Raw genomic sequence first — 22,786 nt, forward strand, 5'->3', positions numbered from 1 at the left:
TCTTATGCTCTCAGTTTCTCACTACTTACGGTTAAATGCCGCCACATCTGAAAGCCAGAGGGCGTTCTTGCGCAGAAATTCTGAATATGGGAAGCAGAAGAAGAACATTTCATTGCAGGAAATGCCAGTGGTCATATTTTATTGCTGTTCTTCAAACCTTTTCTGGTGTTTTTCATGATAATAAAGTATATTTATAGTGATGATGTTTGACGAGTGTTGCTTTTTCAAATGTACGTTATAATCTCAATCTCGTAGTGATTTTAAATCGACCAGTACCTCCTACTGATCACAGAGGCGTAGTTCACGTAAGAGCTATGCATACATTTTTAATCGGTTTCAGAATCGATTTAGACATGTTTAATTAGCGTGAAGCACAATATGTATTGCCCAGCCTTAATTAGAGCCTTCTGATTGTAAAAAAGTACAATGCAAAACATGTGTATTGGCATTTGTTGTAGAGTAACCACCAGGTTCCAATTCTCGATCTTTTCTAGTAGGTATACAGCATATTGCTACATATCACGTAGACTACACCACTGGGTTATATATGAAAGAGTCTGAAAACTCCACTTGATGAACCTCTTTTTTATGTCGTATCAGTATGGGGTTGTTTATGATCAACTTTGTGAGCATGGTGCACTTCAACACAACTCTTCAACCGGAGAATCGTCTAAACGCCTCTGATTGGCCAGTATATTCATTCAATGAACTGTGATTGGCTGTAATGCTCAAAGCTGAAGTGGAGCAAAATGTAAATATGTCATCGACTGATTGCGACTGTCGTACTTAGTTTTTATAATGCAGAGGCCCTTTTATTTTGAATTAGGAGGGCAGTTTGTTCACCTTGATGTCGTTTTTTCCCCCAAAACCACTGTTAATGTGGTTGTCAATACGTCAATCAACATAAGTAGCGAATCAAATTTTGGAGTGGAACTCAATTGGATGGCCAATTGACTGTCAGGGGTGTTCAGTGCCACCCTGGACCCCCCCCTGGCTCTGCCAGGACACACATTAATGTGTTGAACTTAACAGAACACAAATTGATTTTTTTTAAAGCAACCATTTTTAGATACTGGTTCCTCATGAAACCACACACAATGAAAAAGTTGTTTAAGAACCTTTATTTGTTGAATTTTTCAATGTATTCTTATCTTCAATGGAAAAAGAAAACGGGCATGGAAATACTTTAAGTGGGAGGTGAAAAAAATATAAATAATCTTATAAGACATTCAGACCTTATGTAAGGAGCGTGAGAAAGCTGCGTTGCAGTGGAAACTGTGGAAAATTGGTGATGAATTCATGCGATGATACTGTAGGACAACATTTGACATTTTTAAGTAATGTAGCTAAGTTCAAGTTTAAACCTACAACATTTTTATACTCATTCATATATTACCATGAAATTCAATTCTAAAACTTTGTGAAAATGACAGAACAGTTTTAAAGTTTAGACCAAGGAAATAACAGTAAATCTGTTTTAGATGCTCAATGTTGAAATGATGCCAATTGAAATTGATCCAGAAGAAAACAAACTGTTTTATGACTTGAGCAGTTATCCTTAGCTCAGTGTTTATTTGTGATAACATCTCAAATAGCTAAAGTTAACAAATCATTTTTGACTTTCCACTTTGGAACATCTGGTATATTAGATTCTTTTCAATATAAGCAATCTCAATACCCACGGGACTGAAAATGGAGGTGTATAACAGGCCTAAAGTGAGCAAGGTGACATTTAGGATAATAAAGGAGCATGTATCTTTAAATATGTATCAGGATTAGGATTCATTTAAAAGCATCATTTTGAGTTGAACCTATTGTACACTTGTACAATTGTACAACTGAAGGCAGCTGCGGATCGTATTGGCATTGTGTAAAGTCAAGAATCTGTGGGTGGAGGTTTGACTGACATCCAGATAAGACAATCCATTCTGTGGCCAGCATCACAAAGAAAATATAATCGCTGCCCCCCAACACCCCCCTTCTCTGACTGGTATGCAGAGGTCAGCATATGGCAGATTGAAGAGGCCGGGTATGTGCATGTGCTTTTTAATCTTTGCTCTTTGATTTTCTTTAGATATGTCATCGTCTCCGGGACATGAGAATTCAATGTCAAAAGATCACGGAGTCAAATTTTCATAATTATTCTTTAGTGAGGTTTTGTTTAACATCAGCAATGCAGCAGGTCTATTTTGTGTGCAAGAGTTCATATGTTGGAGGTAGAGAAAAGGAACATCGCTGGGATTTGGAAGCAGTGTCCAGGAAGGGAGAGCCACACTCCTTGCAGGATCAGTAAAGCATTCTTCCGGCTTGACTACAGTGTGGAAAAACAGACTGTTACTGGAAGTTAATTAATGGCGCTGTTGGCCAAAGGTGACACAGGAAACCGAGATGGAGTAGCATGTGTCTTGGGTTAACTGTTTGGCTTATCTCTTGATGTCCATATTTAATAAACATATTCTGTTTGCCACGATCTCGGTAATGAAAGCAATGTTTGCTCAAGTAGCCAATTTCATTTAGGAATTATAGGAATATGAGTTTGGTTCAAAAAACAAAGCAATCATCATAAAACCTTCATGCAATGCTTCAATAAATGATATGTGGTTTAATAAGAGTAAAAACTAAATATCTAATCAGTTCAATGGCCACGGCCTTACTCATCATTCTGATTGAAATGGAGTATTTCAGGTCAGTTATTTTTTAGGTCTAGCTTTTGCTAGTTGTTTGTGCTTTAAAGCTGCTGTGTGTTGTTTTTTGGAGAATCTATTGACAAAACGCAATATAATATATATAACTATGTGTTTAGAGCCGTACATAATGAAGCGTTATGTTTTATTAACTTAAAATGACCTATTTCTATTTACATACACTGTGGGTCCCTTTGCATGGAATCTGACATGTTTTTTTTACAGTAGCCCGAGACATAACGCGTTTCGCAAATACGTTATCTCCTTCGGCAAAAAAGCGTCACACATCTTATTCCTGTGTCAGCCTCACTGATAGATGCCGCTGAATTTCATACACTGGACCTTTAAATAGAGAAACATGCAATGAACTACAATTATTCGCTAACTTAACTCGTTCAAGTAATTTTGTATACTTTTAAATATACTTTTTGTATCTATCATGTGCATTGTGGATTGTGCATCTCACCTTATACATTTTTGGACAGATATGAAATCAAACTTAATTGTGTAACAACCAGAGGTCAGAAAGTAGTTACAAATAGCAACTTTAAGACAGTAATGCTGTTCGTTGTTGGTAACAATTTATCCAGCAGATTCATCTGTTTGTTGTTATAGCTAACATTGGACAAGTTATTCTGTTTTGATTTTCAACTAAAGTGAGCCAGAGACAAAATGAAATCTCATGTCGGTAGAAAAATCTTTCATCATAGTAAATGTATAAATGAGCATATTCAATGCAATTCAAGTTTCACAATGTGCATTGTTCCAAAGCAGCTTTACAGGGGCAAACAGGAAAAACAGAAAAGGTAAAACACAGCACAGTGCATGGTGTTTATAGAACGAGCAAGATCATGCTAATAAATAATATCTAATTGATAAATACTGTGCCAGTATTTCAAATTGTGCAAGCCAATTGAATGACATTACTTCGGTTTCTTGGACATAATATGTGCCATCTGAATATACAATGGTGCATTGTACCCAGCAAGAGTTCTTAATTATTTAGTTAACTTTAGACTAGGAATCTGAATACTTGAGAAACGTCAAAAGCATTGGAATGAAAACAGCAAATAGCAGACATATAAAAAGAGCGCAGTGACTGTATTTGCTGAATAGAGTGCTTTGTCCTCAGAGTTTAAGCTCTCACAGAGGCACGACTCAATTTTGTACAGACTGACAATAAAGTCCTTTAAAAGAGATGATTTTTACTCCTGTTGCACTGGCTATTACAGATCAGCTTTTGTTATTTCTTATCAGCTCAATGAGCATCATCCTTATTTGTTCTGCAGAGAGCATGGGTTACACATGTGTACAGAGTTTCATGTCTCTTAAAGAGGTCATATGACGCGAATATGTGTTTTTCTGTGTCTTTGGTGTGTTATAAGTTGTCCATGCATGTATTAGACATGTAAAATTGTAAAAATGAAAGTGTGGGAAAAAGGATGCATTCTATATAAAAGCGAAGGCTCACACAGACCTGCCTGAAACGCCTCGTGTAACCACAGTTCGTGGTATGAGTTGACGAAGACCGCCCAAATGTATACGCAAGTAAGGTGGGGATACATGTCAGTACAATTGCTTTGGAACCTGATATTCCAAATATTGTAAGATGCGTTAATATTCCGTTACACGCTTGCAGTATTCAACCAATAACTAAGCACTGGCAGACTGGCCAATCATAGCACACCTCGCTTTTCAAAGCTTTGTTAAAAATTGTGTATACACATTTCATTTCATCTCAAACAAACGATAATATTCCTTTTAGTGGTGTCATATGACCCCTTTAAAAATAATTGAAGTGTTCATAGTAGTTTGCCATTATTTGTTCTGTGAAGGTGTGTGTCCTTATTATTTTTAAACATTTTCTCCCATGTCATATTAATATTCAGAGACAACTCCCTTTAAGGACAAGTGAGAAAACATAAGCATGCCCAAATATGCTGCTATACAAGCAGAATATCATGCACAATATCAGGGGTATTGTGCAGCGCACATGTGATGAGATTATTCAATTTATTTTGTTCTCTCTCTCAATCTCTCTTTCTACCTTCCCAAATGAATAAAAGCGTGAGGATTGAGGGTAATGGACTGTGTAATATTATGAAGATTACAATGAGGCACTTCTCTCCAATCCCTCTGTTTAAGCTTCTTATAGTACTGATTGTTTTTTTTGTGTAGAACATGTAGAAAAGTGATTCTATGATTAGCTGATTCTGGGGTTAGAGATTTTATGAAAGAGTTGTTCAGTTTCACTACGATAGAGAACAAAGGACAAATTAGGTGTTCTCAAAGCTGGTATTGTCTTATTTTGAAGAATGATCCTGTTAAATGTTGTTTCTTGTTATTTTTCTCTTCGCCTGTATGTCCTGTCTCTTCTCAGAAACTTATTTTGCATCAGCAATATCGTTATTCCCTGCGATGTATTCTTGCCATTTCATAATTTCATTTAGGCTATCTGTGGAATGCAATCTGAAAAATCTAAAGCGTTTAGTCAATCTGCTGCAACAATAGGAGACATATCCCCCCCAAAAATGTGTAACCTATGCAATGGAAACCAAACCAGATACACGGAGTATGAGTGTTGTTATTTTTAAGTTGACAGCTACAGTAGCTTACAGACCCCATCTCTGCTCTCTTTGCCCATATAAGCTCCTGGGGAAAGATTCAGTGTATATACGAGTGTTTTGAGTCAGAGAAACCAAGATCTCAAAGAGGTCTCCTCTAATCCACTCCACAACTCACCTGCTTTACTCAAGAAAATGGCCTTAAGTGTCTTATAAACCCAGACAGCAGGATCATATTGAGGAGAGGAAATCCCTGCAGATTCTCACTGAGAAATTGTTTGAGGCGGCACATTAGCAATTAATTCCAGTTAGGCATCGAGCCAGTAACGGACACATGCTAAGAGATCAGACATGTCTCTAATTAAAATGTCTGCCTTGGTGAGGCCGACTTTATTGCCAAAACAGGTTATGTTGAAGCAGTCCGGATGTTAAAGGTAGTTTTAAACAAAAATTTAAAATCTTTTATTCACCTTCTAGTCTTCCAAAGAAAACAGGAGGTGGAACAGGAGAGAGAGTAAGAAAGAAGTGCCCCTGTGGTTCAGGGGTCATGGCACTATTTATGTGGAAGGTGGTGCTGTCAGTCTTTACACACTACATGCGGTCTGGCACGTAAATTGGCGGGGACTGGGAAATCTTTTTGGTAAAGATTTTCCAGCACATAGAAATGAAGATTGACTGTAATCAGTGTTGGGTGTAACAAGTAACTAAGTACTCAGTTACTGTTATTTAATTACTTTTCCTTAGAAAAAGTTTGGTAAGGCATTACTCTTATTTTTCTGTAATTTAATTACAGTTACTTCTGATGTAATTGAACTAAATACTGTGTAATATATTCAATAGTGGAAATGAAATCAAAATTACAAGTCTAAATTTAAAATGTATGCTTTAATGTATCATTCTCACGTTTGTATACTTTGTTCAGTCAATAAGAATCATTTATGTTGTTATTTATTATTTATTTGAATGATATAAATAAGAAGTTTCATGTTTATCTCTGAATCAGTTCAAATCAAGGTTTATGTGGGATGTAATAAGTAATTAAATCATTTTTGGAGAGAGTCATTTGTACAGTAATCTAATTACAGTATTGAATATGTAATTAGTAACTAATAATTAATAACTTTTACAGATTAACTTACCAAACACTGTGTGTAATACAACCTAAAAAAATACATCTCCCAAATATTGATCTGTCATTTGTGTTTAACTCTTCCTTGTGCTTTTTGTGAAGACAGTGCTTGGTTGTTGAATTTACCAATTCAACAATTACCTACTGTCAATCCTGTGAAATGTAAACATTTCGTGATCTGTGTCACTGCCAGTTTTGCCATTGCATTGCAATGGATGCAAATCCTAAAAAAATATTAATAATCAGAATGAAAAATTGTGATTAAATCCACAGGTCGGCGCAGTATTAATATAAATTTCTGAAAAGGTTTTTCTTTGATCTGTGCATCTCTTCCAGCTCACTAAGAAATGTGATCTACCTCATAAATATCAATGGAAAATCATAAATGCAACAGAAATAAAGGTTTAAATGAACTTCCTTACATTGTTGGAGAACCGCATCTCTTTTGGCAACATGTTGACAGCTGTTTTTTAGGAAAGCCGACTTTAAGGAACCCTGACTGGAGTCAAACCAGAGAGTATCTATGTGGAGAGTATCACTTAAATAATTTATGATGGGAAACATTTGTATTTAGGCACAATAGGAAAATATTATTTTTTTGGTCAATATTTGTCTTATTAAAGTGACAGTTCACCCAAAAATAAAAATGATGTCATCATTTACTCACCCTCCAGTTATTCCAAATCTGTATACATTTCTTTTCTCTGATGAACAAAGAGAAAGATTTTTGGAATAATGGTTGTAACCAAACAGCTCTTGACCACTATTTACTACCATATTAGAAAAAAGTACAATGCAGTCAAAAGTGTCCCAGAACTGTTTGCTTCACATTCTTCAAGATATCTTCTTTTGTGTTCAACAGATCTATGAAATGTACAAAGAAATTGTTCCTACTTTGGTAGTCAATGGTAGCCGAATTTTCATTTTTGGGTGAACTGTATTTGAACCAGATATGTACAGTCAGTTTAGCATGTGACATCAAGTTCAAAACTTAACTCCTCATCACATGTCCTTATCGGGTGATGCTGGAAGTGAAAATATTCATAAGGACTTTGGTTTGTGAAAGTGTAGGTGCCAGGTGGTCTCACAGAAGCTGTGGCATTTTTTATTTACAATAGAGCATATGCAGGGAGACTCTGTAATAGCACTCTGTCGCACTGTGTGCTAATGCTCAGTGGTTTTGCCCTCTCCAGCAGTAATGGAATATTTATTTATGGAAAGTCCTGTGGAACATAACCTGAGGTTACTACCCTCATCTGAAGCAGCCAAGATGAATTCTGACATGTTTTGCTCATAATTTTCTCTTACTGAATATTCATAGGTTTATTTTGTGTTTTTAGGGGAAAAAATGTCCCAGTCTGTCTAACTAAAGGAGTATATAACTGATGTCATCCGAATTAAATTAACTGGTCTGAAAGCAGTATAAATTGTGGTTAAATTAAACCAGCTTTAGTTAACCACTGCTATATATGTGTTTATCTGCCTCAGGCTGTTGAATAAATACCTCGTATAGTTACAGTACATACATGCAAAAATAAGGAAAAAGCATATACAGTATTATGGGCCCAATGGGACATATAATATAAAACATTTAACGTCTTAAATTTTATTGCATTAGATTTTAAATGTATATATCAAAATTACATAACCGATGATGCAAAATATTTAAATTGTAGAGCAAATTTTTGGGAGGTTCTATTGACAGAAAAATGCAATATAATAGACCTTACATAATGAAACATTATGTTTTTATTACCTTAGAATGGCCTATTTTTATCTACCAAGGCAAATTCTTCCTGCATGGAATTTGCCATGTTGTTTCTACAGGAGGCCTAAACGGACAAACTGCTCGACAGAACACGTTTCGTAAATTTGCTATCTCCTTCGGCAAAAACGTGATGGCATTTTAGTCCTGTGTCAGTCACCATAGATAGTGCTTCGAAATGGAGGGTTGGAGCGAGCCGTTGGTTGCAATTCACGACCTCACCACTAGATGGCACAAAGATTCAAACACTGGAGATTTTTTGTTTAATCCAATTTTTATTGTCGTTTTTGGGGTTTGAAATGTTTATCCAACAGCCTTTCGCATCTACATCTGGAATTGGGATTTGGCTTTTACGTTATTAAGTCAAACAAACAGACGCCAACATGTCTCCAAAAAGCCAATAACTTGTACCATGAGAAAACTCTTTTGGCCACACTTGCAGATTTACAAGCACATTTGAAAGGCTTGGTTCTACAAAGTTATAAAACATGCGTCTAGAGCAAATAAAAGAGCTTGCAAATAAAATCTTTGACACACTGGCATTCAACATTAATTTTTATTATTTTTCTTCTCTACTGTCTTGCCTTCTTCATAGGTGTTGAGCTATATCTGCACTGAATGAGCTCTGTGTGCTGCGGGTGTAGAATGTTGTCTCGATAACATCAGCCGACTCCGCTCTGACTGCGGCAGGTGGAAGTCCAGGGGTCAGGTAACGGTGACATTGGGTGCTTGTATGCCCAAACACACACACACTTTCTTTCACATGCACACTCACGCACACTCTGTAGTTGCGGAAAATTCCATTACCCACAGAAGAAGACTGATTACGAGTCTTGGTTTAAACACTCCACCGAATGTATTTGCCCACTGTGGACACTGGGGTCTTTGATAGTGGGGAAATAGACTATTTTCAATTCATTTTGGTTCAAACATGAACTTTTTCATTGAACTAGCCTATACTTTTCTGTATTTTTCAGCATCGGTTTGTTTTTCTTTAAATATTTCTTTACATCCACCTTTCAACATTTCTAAACATAATATCAAATAAATAACTTGACTTGAAAAATAATGAAAGATATGATTTGTTTTTAGAGAATTTGTCTTGAAATTAGATCGAGCACGAATCAACAATGGTTGTGATTGCAACAAGAAAAACTGTAAATTTGTTTTTCTGCGGGAAACATCTGAAATAAGCTTATCTTAGGATATATATCGAATTGTCCTTTCAGAACCTTGTATGTCCAAATTCACATTTTTTAGGAAATGGACAAAAAAACTTTCTAAATGATTAACTAGCTTAATGTCTTGTCAATGTTGGCAAGCACTTTTTAATACTTGTGATTGGCTAGATATTTGCTACATAAAGGATGACAAATAATAATGATTTATGACAAAAAAAATGTAATCATGAAATAGGAAGAAACAAGGTTTCAGAAGGAGACCAGCTTTTTAAAATTTGCTTGACTAAAATGTTTCTGATGATCTTTAAGACCTCAGGAACTTGAATGATAAATGCCAGGAAAACGCTTTCGCTAATTCAAGTCATTGCCTGGCAACTTATTTATTTGAGATATTTTTATTTGCAACATAATTCAAAGTTACAATTTTGCTACACTCTAGTTTTAATGGTGAATCGTAGAGTACATTGTGTGACAAGACAAAAGACAAAGATATATTGAAAAGTGACCATCAACTTTCTCAGAGCTATCACATAAATGGAACTTATAGCACCTCTGTTTTGAAGGTTTCTTATAAAAGCACCTGCTTTTGAGCAAAAACTGAGCTGTTCTTTGCCTAGAAACCGCCCGAGTATTTTGTTGTTGTTCAGTATCTGTGTCATTTTTAGGTTTACGGTCTGTGGGTCGGGAGTGAATCAGCACAGCTTTTGATTGACAGACAGCTTGGTGGGAAACAAGGCCTCGGTACAGCGAGAGTCCGATAACAGGAGTGAAAGCATCGCCACGGCAATATCATCTTTCACTCTTCATTGCCACTCGTCTTTCTCAACATGGCCTCTGCAATGGCACCGCTCTCTTCCATCTCTGCTTCTTGGAAACCCAACACATTTCTGTAGACTTCTGAAGAGGAGGTCTGGAAATTGTTTTTAGACTTTTGAATAGATGGATGGAGTAATGCTGAAAACAAGTGTTCTGCGTAAAGTTTTAAATATATTGTTTCAACGTTGAGGAATACTTCTGAGGGATTTAAAGAATCTTATTGTACAAAAAAACAACGTTTTACAAGGACATTGCTGTCTCTCATTTTACATGTTTCTATGTAACATCGAAGGCCAGTGCGTGTGGCTGGAGAGCCCGTCATGGCCAGACCTCTGCTGAAGATCCATCGATATTTCCGCCGCAAGCCGGTACGCTTTTTCTCCTTCATCATCCTCTACCTCACCGCTGGCAGCCTTGTTTTTCTTCACTCGGGCTTCTCCAGCGATTCTTCCACCAGCGGCTCTGGGAGCGGCCGTGACCCAGTTATATCTGAAGGCGGAGCAGGTGTTGCAAGTCCTACCTCTGATGGTTTGGGAATCATAGGGAGGGTGTTTAAGGAGACACAGAGAGTCCCCCGGAGATTCGGGCCACCTTGGATGAAGGAAAATGGGGTGCAGGATGCACCAGAGTGGGCAGGGCGAGGAGATCATGCCAACAGCTGGAACCATGGAGCCAAAGGAAGAACAACCAAAGAGATGGATGATGGGAGAGGTAGGAACTTATTCACCTTGACACTTCTGTTTAAGTGCATTTTTTTGGTCAGCTTGATGTATTTTTTGTTAATCCATTTAGGAAACCGGTAACGAACCATTATAACCATACATGGTAAAGACTGGCGAGGACACCAGCACACAACATTAGTTATTAGCATCCACAAGGAAATAATGAGATATATGTTATTTTTTTCACAGCAGGGTACTAACACGGTCGACACATGTGATAAAACTGAAATGTTTTCTTTTAACGACGCAAACCAAAGTGCAGTTCTAATTCTGAGAACACAAGTACAGAATAGGGAATGAAAACTGAGTGTGTTAAAGAAAAACTTCAAGATACATAAACAGACTGATTGTTACAAATTGAATGGCTTTCCGTGATCATTACAGAACAATTCAGCTTGGTTGTTGACTCGACGTGGTGTGGGAATATGTCTCGGTCTTTGAAGTTTTAAGCTGAAGAATTGGAGTAGCCTTTTCCTGATTGAAAAAGTAAATAATGAATGTGTGTGTGTGTATGTCGTTCTGCTAAACCCTTATTTACTAATTTACTTAATTTACTATCTTACATTTGGTCCCCACACTTTAGGGTTTAGCAGAACCACAAACACACACTTTCATTATTTACTTTTTCAATCAGGAAAAGGCTACTCCAATTCTTCAGCTTAAAACTTCAAAGACCGAGACGTATTGCCACACCCCATCGAATCAACAACCAAGCTGAATTTTTGGTGCTCGTGAGAAAACATCTTGTAAATCAAACCAAATTATGTTTGTGTGAAAATAAACTAAATAATTAAAACTGCAGTGAGGTTTGTGTGAGGGTTAGGTTAAGAAATGTAGGATGAGGGGATTGAATTGAAAAATCTTTGAAAATTCACCCAAAATCATGGAAACTGTGTACTGTTTGGCTATAACTAATAACTTATAATAGTTGTCGCTTAACTGCAGCATATAGGCACAACACATTTATTTAAATCTGGTAATCTTATTAATGAATGGATTAAAGGGATAGTTTGCCCCCAAAATTTTAAAATATTTTATCATTTATTTACCCTTGTGTCCTGACCTGACTCTTTGTTCTTTGTAACACAAAAGAAGATATTTTAAAGAATATTTTGTCTCAGTGGTTTTGTGTCCATGCAATGGATGTCAAAGAGGGCCAATGTTGTTTGGTTACCATATGATGATCATATGTGTTCTGCAGAAAAAATAATGACATTCTGGTTTGAAATGACATCAGGGTAGAGAGTAAATGATGTAAAAAATTCAGGTGAACTATATAAAAGTCAGAATGTGATGTTTTTCATTGAAAGTTTCATTCTCATATGCACGTCATAGGTTACTCCTGTGCAGATTAAAAATGTGACCTTTTCTAATGTACTGCATATTCCCGTATACAGTACTGTACATAACAGTGAAGTACATTAATCTATGAAATAAAAGCTACTTCCATGAGGTGAGGAGATTAAATATATATGTGACATGCATCATATCTGGCCCTCTAGAAAAGTGTATATGCTGGAGGTCTTCGATTATAAACCTCAAACATCTTCAATTTCGACTACATGTGTGTGCATCGTTTCTTAACCATTAGAGTTCATTATCTGCATGTGATCCTCCGAAACCTTTTTCAAATAAGCCCACAAAAAGGTAAGAGAAAGCCAATTAGTGGAGTGTATGTCAGTCTTGGGTCATTACCTTTATCCATAGCGAGGTTTAAGAAACGAGAACAGATGGTTCTCAAGCATATCCCTCCTGGCCCCTAGTAAAACTCAGCTTGATTTACTTTTGACAGTCAAACGGTATGTTCCATGATTTCGAAAGCAATGTCTGAATAGGTTATAAATTTGTAGCAACACATTTAATCTCAGAGGAAGTAAAAAGACAGGAAAACATGCTCAGCCCTGCAACATCCTTTTCTGTACAATATCTAAAACATCAACTGCACCAGAGTGCCAACACATAACTGCGATGGTAATGCAGAAGTCTGGCACTTAGTATTTCGTGTAGAAACTCAGTTTTTTCATCTTATGTGTCCATTCAGAGAGAAAAACAGACTGTGATACGCATTGCTGCACCAAACTTATGCGGCTCATTTGACAAAAAAAACTTTATCATACTACGACTTACTTTTATAATTTTTCTAATACTCGTAATGCTTCTGACAACACAAACTAAAAACACATTCACACTCGGAAAGAGAAAAAATAGATCATCTTTACAGGTCAACACACTTCCTCAGCTTCAATCATCAATGTACAGTCTCAACTCTGCCCCATTCTGGACAATCACTCATTAACAACTTGACCAAATTAAGAATGAACACATGTAGGATTTAAAATAAACAATATAAGTGTTTTCTTTTAAATTGGTTGAAACCTTTAAGTTTTTTTATCCAAATCTGAAATGATAAAAATAAAAGTAAATAGTCTTCCCTCTTGTTAAAGACTAATACAGTTTTCTAGGCCCCCATAGCCTACTTTTAATTTTGAAATCCACTCCTGGATAATTGCAAGCTATATAAACACCCCTGTTCATTATCTTTTATACATCCAGAGCAAACGCTTAACACAGACTGCGCATCCTGTGAGTTACACCACAGCATCATTATCTCCGTAGTCATGCTGTGAGTGAGATTTTTCATCCTTGCACTTAGCTGCTTCACAGAATGCCAATACAATGCTGAGTGAACGGAGCCTGACTTGTTGATAAAGCAGATTAGTGGGCTTGCCCTCTGTGTCTGCCAATACGATTAACTGGTGATCCTGCTCGCTGCTTTTTAGACAATTGCAATTACCATAATGTTATACTGGTTAGGCTGTGTATAAGATGCTCTAACCCCTTCAGCAGCCCATCTCGGCTATAAGAAAAGACATTAAATCCTAATGGGAATAGAAGAGATTATGGAGAAGGAATGGATGTCATGCAAAAGGCATTGTGTGTCACAAAAGATGAGATTGATGGAGCAGATGATCCGCATCCGAGTGTAAATATATTAGGTAACAAATGCCAGGACTATGCAGCTGTAACTCAATTGTGGGTGTTTTGTAATGTCTTATGTCACCAGCATTCCTCCAATATGGAATTAACACTGGCTTTGATGTTTAAGTTAAAGTTTCAGGTTTAAATTAAGTTTTACCAAAGCAAGTTAGAGACGATAATAAACATTTTATTTGACCCCACTTGGTTTAAAATAACAACAAATATTCCACCTACAACAAACTACTATGGGAACACTATGAGGGACATAATACAATATAATATACATAAAAAGTGTCTTTAATTTCATTGCTAAAAGCAGGAAAGCCAAGTTAAACCGTTTGGATGTAGTTTCACTTGTTGGCCACTAGAGTGCGCTGTTTTTCCAAATTTGAAACGCCAGAGCGTGATGTTGAACGTTTTGCGTCACATTGTCAAAGGTCACTTTAAAAATGTTTTATGTATTAACGTGATTAATAAACTGGATTTAAAACTTAATTTTAATTATTTTTTTCAATTAGTTTGTGCATTAATTATGCATCAATTACCGTGTATCTGTGTTTTCGTTTGGTTGTTGTTTTTCCCACCTTTGCAAGTTACCTTTGGGTAAAATGTGTCTTCTGCCTGATGTAAATGTAATCTTTACGATGTCTCTCCTCTTTTAGCAAAATACATCGGCTGCTACGTGGATGACACACAGAAGCGCGCGCTCAGAGGCGTGTCCTTTTTTGACTACAAAAAAATGACTGTCTTCCGTTGCCAGGACAACTGTGCAGAGAGGTAGGTGTCCTGAAACTTTTCATGTCAATGTGCATGAATACAAAGAAGTAGGCCTAAACCACTCAAACCCACGTTGTCATGCACAAACGCACAAATAGAGTGAGTCATACACGTTATCTCTCCCACGCTAAGAGTTGACGTTCCTAGAGCAACAAACATGACTAATGTGACACTTGTATGCTGACGTTACTCTCCACATCTTGTTGCCCTCATTAACCGCATCAGATGGGTTTTTTTTGGATTTCATATCAGGAAAGAAGTCACTATTTAGTGTCGTCACATAAAATGACTTTTAAATGCTTTACAAACCATACTACATGCTAAGATGTACTCATTTGTGAGAAAGTATGTACATTTTAATGCTTTGAAAAGTATGGACGATTTTCATATAACGGAAGTGAAATTACTCATTTTCTTTGCCGTTCTCTTTTTCATTTATTATTTATGTAATTATTACTGTATTTAATATAAATATTTTTAATTTAATTCCTCCCACAATGAATCTCAAGTGTGAACGGATCTGCACTTCCATTTTACTAGAAGTAATAAGGATACACATTTAAACATCCCACAATTGGGGACATGCTAATGATAATTAAAAAAAATATATATCCATAATACTTCAAAGTGGATGCAGTGACATTTTGACATGACATGAAACTTTAGCCTTTTAGCCATTTTTCTCCCTTTTGCATTCTTGCACTCCTTGTTTCCTTCCTGTTTAATTGGTTCCTCTATTCAGCCTTCTTCTAATCTGTCTTAACTATACTTAATGCAAAATTGGGCGTCTTTGTCAACTCATACCACAAACTGACGTAGTCTTGTTGGGGTGTGGTAACACAAGGCTTTCAGGCAGGTCTGGGTGAGCATTCGCTTTTAGATAGTATGCAATTTTTTTTCCGACACTTTAATTTTTGAAATTTTATATGTCTTATATATAGCAAGGGCAACTTAAAATATGACCATATGAAGCCTATAAAATGACAATAATCCCCATTTAGTATTTTTTTGGCTCCTAAACTTTAGCGCATTTAATCCAAATTGTAACCTTTTTTTGCCCAGGAAGTGTATTTAAAAGTAATGCTTAATAGTATTACCATTATCTGCATTTTATCCTTTCTGGCCTGGTGGTCGCACTATTATTAATAAATATACTACAGACAAGATAAAATGAAAATGATAACATACGAGGAGGGAACAGGATGTTTTATTGACATTCATTTTACATGTTTCATCAGGGGGTATCTCTACGCCGGTCTGGAGTTTGGAGCAGAGTGCTACTGTGGTCATAAGATCCAAGCATCTAATGTGTCCGAGAGCGACTGTAATATGGGGTGTAAAGGCGAGAAGACTAACCTCTGCGGAGGACCTAATCGACTCTCAATATATAGACTGGAACTGAGCCAGGAGTCTGCCCGGAGATGTGAGGACCCTTACACACACATACTTTTTCGATGAAATCCAGACGGTATTGGCAAACTTGAGTGGGATGTTTGTCTGGTGACTGCTCCGTTCACAACACAGAACAGTTGCGGAGACCAGAAGTTAGGCACGTAGTGCTCCCTTTATGCTGATTAGTCTAACATACATCAGAACTTAGATCACTCAAAAAAATATTTTTTTTGTAATGTTTGTTTTCCCTATTTTTACATCTCCCAGTAAACCATGAATAAATCGGACAACATATGCTAATTTTGTTATTTGGTAAATAAAATGAATTCCCCTACTTCCATTCTGTCACCATTTTGTGAAATAGGCTTATTACCTCCAAAGAATTCTAGAAAATGGTTAATTATGCCATCCAAAAGACCATAGTGACGGTGCCATTTTCACCGTCGAGAAGCGCTCACATTTTCCTCTGAGAATGTTCAAATTTGTTTGTTTAGATGGAAGCGCTATCTTTAAAGGATGTTTCAAGAGACCAGACAACGTGACCTTGGCACTTCCTGTCAGCGCAGTCATTCAAAACATGTCAGTGGATAAGTGTGTAGACATGTGTACAGAGAAAGTAAGTACTGTAGGCATCATGCACACAAGTCAGATGTCCCCCATGCAGATGTTAATGTGTTTGTCTGTCTATAGCCCTTCTCACACATACTGTCTTTCCTGTTAAATTGTGATGACATGTTTTTGCGGAAGTCAAAGAAACAGTTCAGGAATTCAGTTTATTCTGTATGAATGTAAATACTTGCTACAAAATGGCATCTTAATGGTTAAAAGATGATCTGACACTGTCTGTGTGAACAGCACATTTGTGTATTTTGCATTAAAGTAATTCAGGTGATTTTACGGTAATTAACCATGATTGCTGCATGAAAGGACTTTCATCTTTGCTTTTGACTTTCAAGGAGTTTTCTCTGGCAGCATTGGCTGGGGAAAAATGTCACTGTGGCTTTCCCACTCCTCTCTTCACCCTACACGAGCACGAGGATGAGGAACTGTGTGTGCACCGCTGTGCTGGGGAAGACTTCGACAGCTGTGGGAACAATGACTTCTTTGTAGTTTACCAAACTCAAGTTCAGGGTAACGTTCACTTGTTTTGACAAACATGATTGATAACATCATAGTGGTTTCATTAATAGGGACCAGAAAAAGCATGTCACATTGCATTAATATTGCAAAAAATAAAAGAGGTACCTTATGCAACTACCACGTTTGTCACGAATGGCAGTCAGATGTACTTTACAGTTCAGCAATTCTTAAACAAGACCACGACACCATATTGACCTATCAGGGTCAATCTATTTTTGTGAGGTAGACTCTGAACTGATGCATTCTTTGGGAGTGAATGAATGGTTTTGACATTAAGTCATTTTCTGTGGTCAGTCTGACAGTCTTCTGCTTTGTGATTCATTATCGTTCATCATGTACTGGTTTAGACTGGTTGAAACGGAAGCTCAAAAACAAGTCATATGCAGTGATGGAAAGAGTACTGGAAATGTGTACTTAAGTACAAGTATGGTTGTACTTAAACATTTAAAAAAACATTACATGAGACATTGCTGAGATTGTTCTCAATTACAAGGAAATGTACTGGTGTTAAAAAAGTTTTCTCAAAAACTACTCAGCGTACTAGTTACTCGTTACTTTTTAGGTGGTGTTATTTAATGAATTAAGAATAATTATTAATGATCAAATTTGGAGATTAACTTAGAAAATAGGTCATTTTAACAAAACACATCTTTACCTATGAAGCATATAACTGGATACAACTCAGACAAAATAACTATTCAATGTGTTGTTCTGTTTGTCTATAATGAGCTCAGTTTTCCAGTTAAAACCATTTATGCACTTCCAACACTGTTCAATCATGTGTACTAGGCCCCACAATGCAGAAATGAATAAATAAGAGCCCCAAAAACTCCATGTACAAAATGCAAAACATGTGTTACCTAAATTGCATTGGACTAGCATTACAGTCATATCTGTAGGCGAGCTGGCTGATCAATACCCGACCTCAGACCATCCAAGATGTATGTGACATTATTTCTTAGGTAGGAACAATAAAGATTTAAGTTTTGGTCCATGGTTTTTCATGGTTCATGTCTTTTAAAGTTCAAAATACAGACAGAGGCAACATAAAAGTAATCCCTGCGGCATCTTTCGAAGAATTAATGACGTCTTATTTAAGCGAATCGATCGAACTGTGCAAGGAATGGACCGTTTGCGAAACTGCTTCGTTCCCTACGTTCTTATAAGGGCAGTGCACTTGATGAAGAGACTTTGGAGAGAGATGGGCCAATTTATCTCATGATATAGCCGTTTGAATGACACTCGGTGAACGGAGTGATACAGAATCTCAATATTTCTCCATATCTCGGACGAGCCTTCGTATTGTGTCCCCTTCCCGCAGTGACTTTCAAGTTCGGAAAACTGCCGTTTTATAAGCGCCCGCCTGCCGCACGCGTTCGTCCCCCTCCATGATTTAACTAAATTGGCGGCAGATGTCTTGAAATCTGTGTGACGCCAATTTTCTATGCGCTATTTGAGTGGACGGGGTCACGTGACGGGACTGATTATCCTCCTCAGGAAATCGCATGAAAACTAAACATATAAAGTAGCGACAATGTGAGGAAAAATAGCGCATTAAAAGTAAACCCACCGATAAAGCACTAAAAATGAACTCAAGTAAAAGTACAATGTTTTTAAACTACTTAAAAAAGTACAATTCCTGAAAAAAACTACTCAATTACAGTAATTTGAGTATTTGTAATTCACTACTTTCCACCACTTGTAATATGATACATTTCTCATACACCTCACTTTAATCAAAGTTAAAATAATTATTATTATAGTCACATAGCTCAACCACAAAATTACCATATCAGCTTAGTCCCAAAGTAGTGTTGTTAATTATTACATAAAATTTTATTAACAATTACATTCATTTTACATTTCAAGTCCTTCTGTATCTCTCCAGATAATCGGTGCATGGACCGACGCTTTCTACCCACTCGTACTAAACACCAGGTGGCGCTTGCGAGTTTCCCTGGTGCGGGGAACACCTGGGCTCGTCACCTTATTGAGTTGGCCACGGGCTATTACACTGGCAGCTACTACTTCGATGGCTCGCTGTACAACAAGGGTTAGCTTAATTTCAACAATTTTATATGCCACTGCCAATTTTTTCTCCTCTGTGGCTCATGGTCGTCTCTACTTTGCATGCACAGGTTTTAAAGGAGAGAGGGATCACTGGCGCAGCGGTAGAACCGTTTGCATCAAGACCCACGAGAGCGGCAAGAAGGAGATTGAAGCCTTTGACGCCAGCATCGTCATGATCAGGAACCCTTACAAAGCCCTAATGGCCGAATTTAACCGAAAGTATGGCGGCCATATTGGATTTGCCTCTCAAGCTCACTGGAGGGGAAAAGGTAAGGGAAAATGTTATTACTTACCTTTGTTTAGTTACTTTGTGATACTATCGAAGAAGAGACAGAAGAGGGTATAATGGGTCAAAATCAGGCCGTAAGGTTACCACTTGCAGTGTTTTCATTCATTTTCATTTAAAAATTCATGTTTTTGGCATTTTTCTTCATTGGCGTCAATTGAAATGTTATTTAAGATACTGATAAAGAGGCTCATATGTTATAGAAAAAAAGGTAAGTACTTTCAGAAGCCGAGGATTCTGAATATGCCACTAAGGTCATAAGATGCTCCCAAATAACCTTTAATACATTTAAATGGTCACCTGCAATGACAGCTTATGACCATCATGGTCACACTAGACCTTTCATTCCATTGACTTCTATTATACGCAAGTCTATATACTGTATGAAGAACGATAAGAAAACGTGTGATGAAGAACATTTTCTTGTCATCACATCAAAACATACTGCGCTTTTGTTGTAGATAGTAATCATTTGTAAAAAAAAATCTAAAAACATCAGTGGCTGTTAGAGTGTTGCTCTCGATTCCATGCCAACAAGCTATTAGTATTTTGATTCATCACTCGATTCACAGCTCTCCCACACACCCAAACACAGAAGCATCTTTATTATCAGCATTTTGTGTTCCTCCTTTTTATATTTGACTATGGCCCGGTTTCATAAACACGGCTTATCTTAAACCAGGACTATGCCTTGGATTAAGATATTTATGTCTTTTTGACATAAAATACCTTAGAAGAATACATTACTGGTGTGTCAGCATTCCAAAACATCTACACTTCTGCAGAAACAGTATGTTTAAATGTTTTTCCATGCAGTTCATGCGTGCGTATGAAACGGTAAAAGTAAATCTTTCTCTCTCTCAATCAGAGTGGCCGGAGTTTGTGAGGAACTACGCTCCATGGTGGGCATCCCATACGCTAGACTGGCTGAAATACGGGAAGAAAGTCCACGTAGTGCATTTTGAGGATTTAAAGCGGGACCTTTTTACTCATTTGAAGAGCATGGTCCTTTTTCTGAGTCTGGAGGTTTTTGAGGAACGTCTGCTGTGTGTTGAGGGTCAGAAAGATGGGAACTTCAAACGCTCTGGGTTGAGAAAACTAGAATATGACCCTTACACGCCAGCAATGCGTGCCAACATTGATGGTCTTATTAAGACTGTGGATACAGCTCTGAAGAAGAGAAACATGTCTGGTGTACCTGATGAGTACAGACCAAGATGATACTCATCTCTTACTTTTGTTTTTTCACAACACTCATTTTCAGCTTTCTTTTTTTAAGCTTTTCCTTTTTTTTAGAATTTCAAATTGTACGTTTATTGTGATTTTTCTGTTCGCATTCTGTTTTGACAACATTAGGAATTTCACATAGAACACAGAAAAGCTGCGTCTGATAAAAATAGTCATGGATGGTCTGAAAATACACTACATATTTTTCCTTGGTTTATATAAAGGTTTAAGTTAAAAGTGTGTGGAATCACAAGTTTTGTTTATTAACACATGCAATGGCTGTTGTTTCTGCATATAAAAGCACCTTTAATGTCAGAAAGACATCACACTGTTATGGAGACATCTTTTTCATCATATTGCCCTTACCTGCCACCTTTGGACCAGATGACATTATGATCCCCTATGCACTCTTCACACAGCTATTTATGTACATTTTGAACATCAGTTTGCTATGCCTACAAATTCGGGATGTCACTTTAGCTATAACAATAAATTCCCCAACTATGCCTCAAGTATAAAAAAAACTGCATGGACAACTTAAAATTTAGATTTTGTTGCAAATATAACATTCATATTTGTTTCTTGATTTCCGTATATAGAAGCAACAGAAGTCTGCTTTTCCTGTTTGGAAAAATCCTTTACTAAAAATATTTCAACAAATAATTGATCTTTTGGGTTTCTTAGTGAATTCATTGGATATAGTATTTGCAATAGGCAATCAAAATAATTAAAAACAAAAAGCAAATTCTTTGTTTAAAAATGTGGATGTAAAAATTAAGGCTTCTTGTAAATATATTTAAAATGATATACCCTTTTACAAACACATGTACCCCGTCACAAGTTACAGTGGTCTGAACAGTTCAACCTAAAATGAACATTCTATTGTTTTATACTCAGCTTTGCAATGTGGTTCATAACTGTTTCGTCAAGAAACAATTCTTGCAATTGAAATTGCTGCTTTTGTGCGCCAAAGAAGAACAAGATACAGATTTGGATGTGGGTGAGTAAAAATGATTATTTATTAGTGAAAACACCTTTTTTATTTCACAGTGTCCTTATTTATTTCTCTGAGAGCTGCAGTCTCTACCATGCATGCTTGATAGAATAACTGTTCTTCGATATACACCTGTATAGTCCAATAATTCCTCCCCAATGATTTGTATACATTATGTATGGATCTAATTGTTACAATGGTCTTTCCATATTACTAAAGTGGCAAATGACAGAAAAAACGGAATTAAGGGGTGAAAACAAGCATGAAGCAACATGTCAATAAGATTCTCAAAAATCATCTCGCCAGTAAATTCCTGATTATGAGCGTAATATATAAAGAAATAACAATCATTATATATATAGATACAGTTTATATGTATATACACACATAAGTAAATACACAGATATTTTTGTAATGCTCACCAAAAGAATTCCATGTATTTGAAAGACAGAAAGTATATCACTTCTATTTTTAACAGTTTCAAATTTTAATGCTTTTGAGTAGAAATCAAGTGTTATTATGAATGTATTTTGTATGGAATGAATGCAAGTAATTTCTACAAAATTATTAAAATCAGAAAGCACCTCCCAGTGATGCAAATGTAATAAAATGGTCGTCACAAGATTATTACACGTACATGTAAAAAACCAAGAGAGCTGTGCGAATTTGTCTGGATGAGGATGTCTGATCTATAAATTGTCAATAAATTATAAGTTATCCTGTCCCACTTCATGTTTTTATTTACTTGTTTATTCAAGATATTAATTTGTTGTAGAAAAATAGCTTTTATCTATTCTATTTACATTAATTAATTAAATAAAAAATGCAGCTTACAAATAGTGGTGGGCCGTTACGCAGTGAGACTCTTATCGGGCGATAAAAAAAATGTCGCCGTTAATCTATTCTCAAAGTTGGGTTGGGAGCTGGGTCTATACTACGTAAGCTATGATGACTTTCACCTTGATATTTTAGCGCGGATGTATACCATCTTAACTGCACTGTACGGGGCGAGAACGAGATTTTTCAACTCGCGTGATTCGCGTCATTCGCGGAAGCAGAA

General features: G+C 36.6%; 1 protein-coding gene across 1 annotated transcript in view; it reads left to right on the top strand.

The window, feature by feature from the left end:
• The window catches only part of wscd2 (WSC domain containing 2), a 43,918-nt gene extending 21,468 nt beyond the window's left edge, over window positions 1–22,450 (top strand). Inside the window, exons 2-11 of the mRNA XM_056746982.1 lie at window positions 8,738–8,851; window positions 9,989–10,231; window positions 10,432–10,850; window positions 14,503–14,617; window positions 15,856–16,040; window positions 16,504–16,625; window positions 16,966–17,140; window positions 19,038–19,202; window positions 19,288–19,488; window positions 20,374–22,450. Coding sequence (XP_056602960.1) covers window positions 10,460–10,850; window positions 14,503–14,617; window positions 15,856–16,040; window positions 16,504–16,625; window positions 16,966–17,140; window positions 19,038–19,202; window positions 19,288–19,488; window positions 20,374–20,726 — 1,707 coding nt within the window. The 5' untranslated portion in view covers window positions 8,738–8,851; window positions 9,989–10,231; window positions 10,432–10,459 and the 3' untranslated portion in view covers window positions 20,727–22,450. The remainder of the gene's footprint in view (window positions 1–8,737; window positions 8,852–9,988; window positions 10,232–10,431; window positions 10,851–14,502; window positions 14,618–15,855; window positions 16,041–16,503; window positions 16,626–16,965; window positions 17,141–19,037; window positions 19,203–19,287; window positions 19,489–20,373) is intronic.
• The last annotated feature ends 336 nt before the right edge of the window (window positions 22,451–22,786 follow it).

Source organism: Triplophysa dalaica, chromosome 4 (genome assembly GCF_015846415.1).
Source record: "Triplophysa dalaica isolate WHDGS20190420 chromosome 4, ASM1584641v1, whole genome shotgun sequence".
NCBI classification, from domain to species: domain Eukaryota; kingdom Metazoa; phylum Chordata; class Actinopteri; order Cypriniformes; family Nemacheilidae; genus Triplophysa; species Triplophysa dalaica.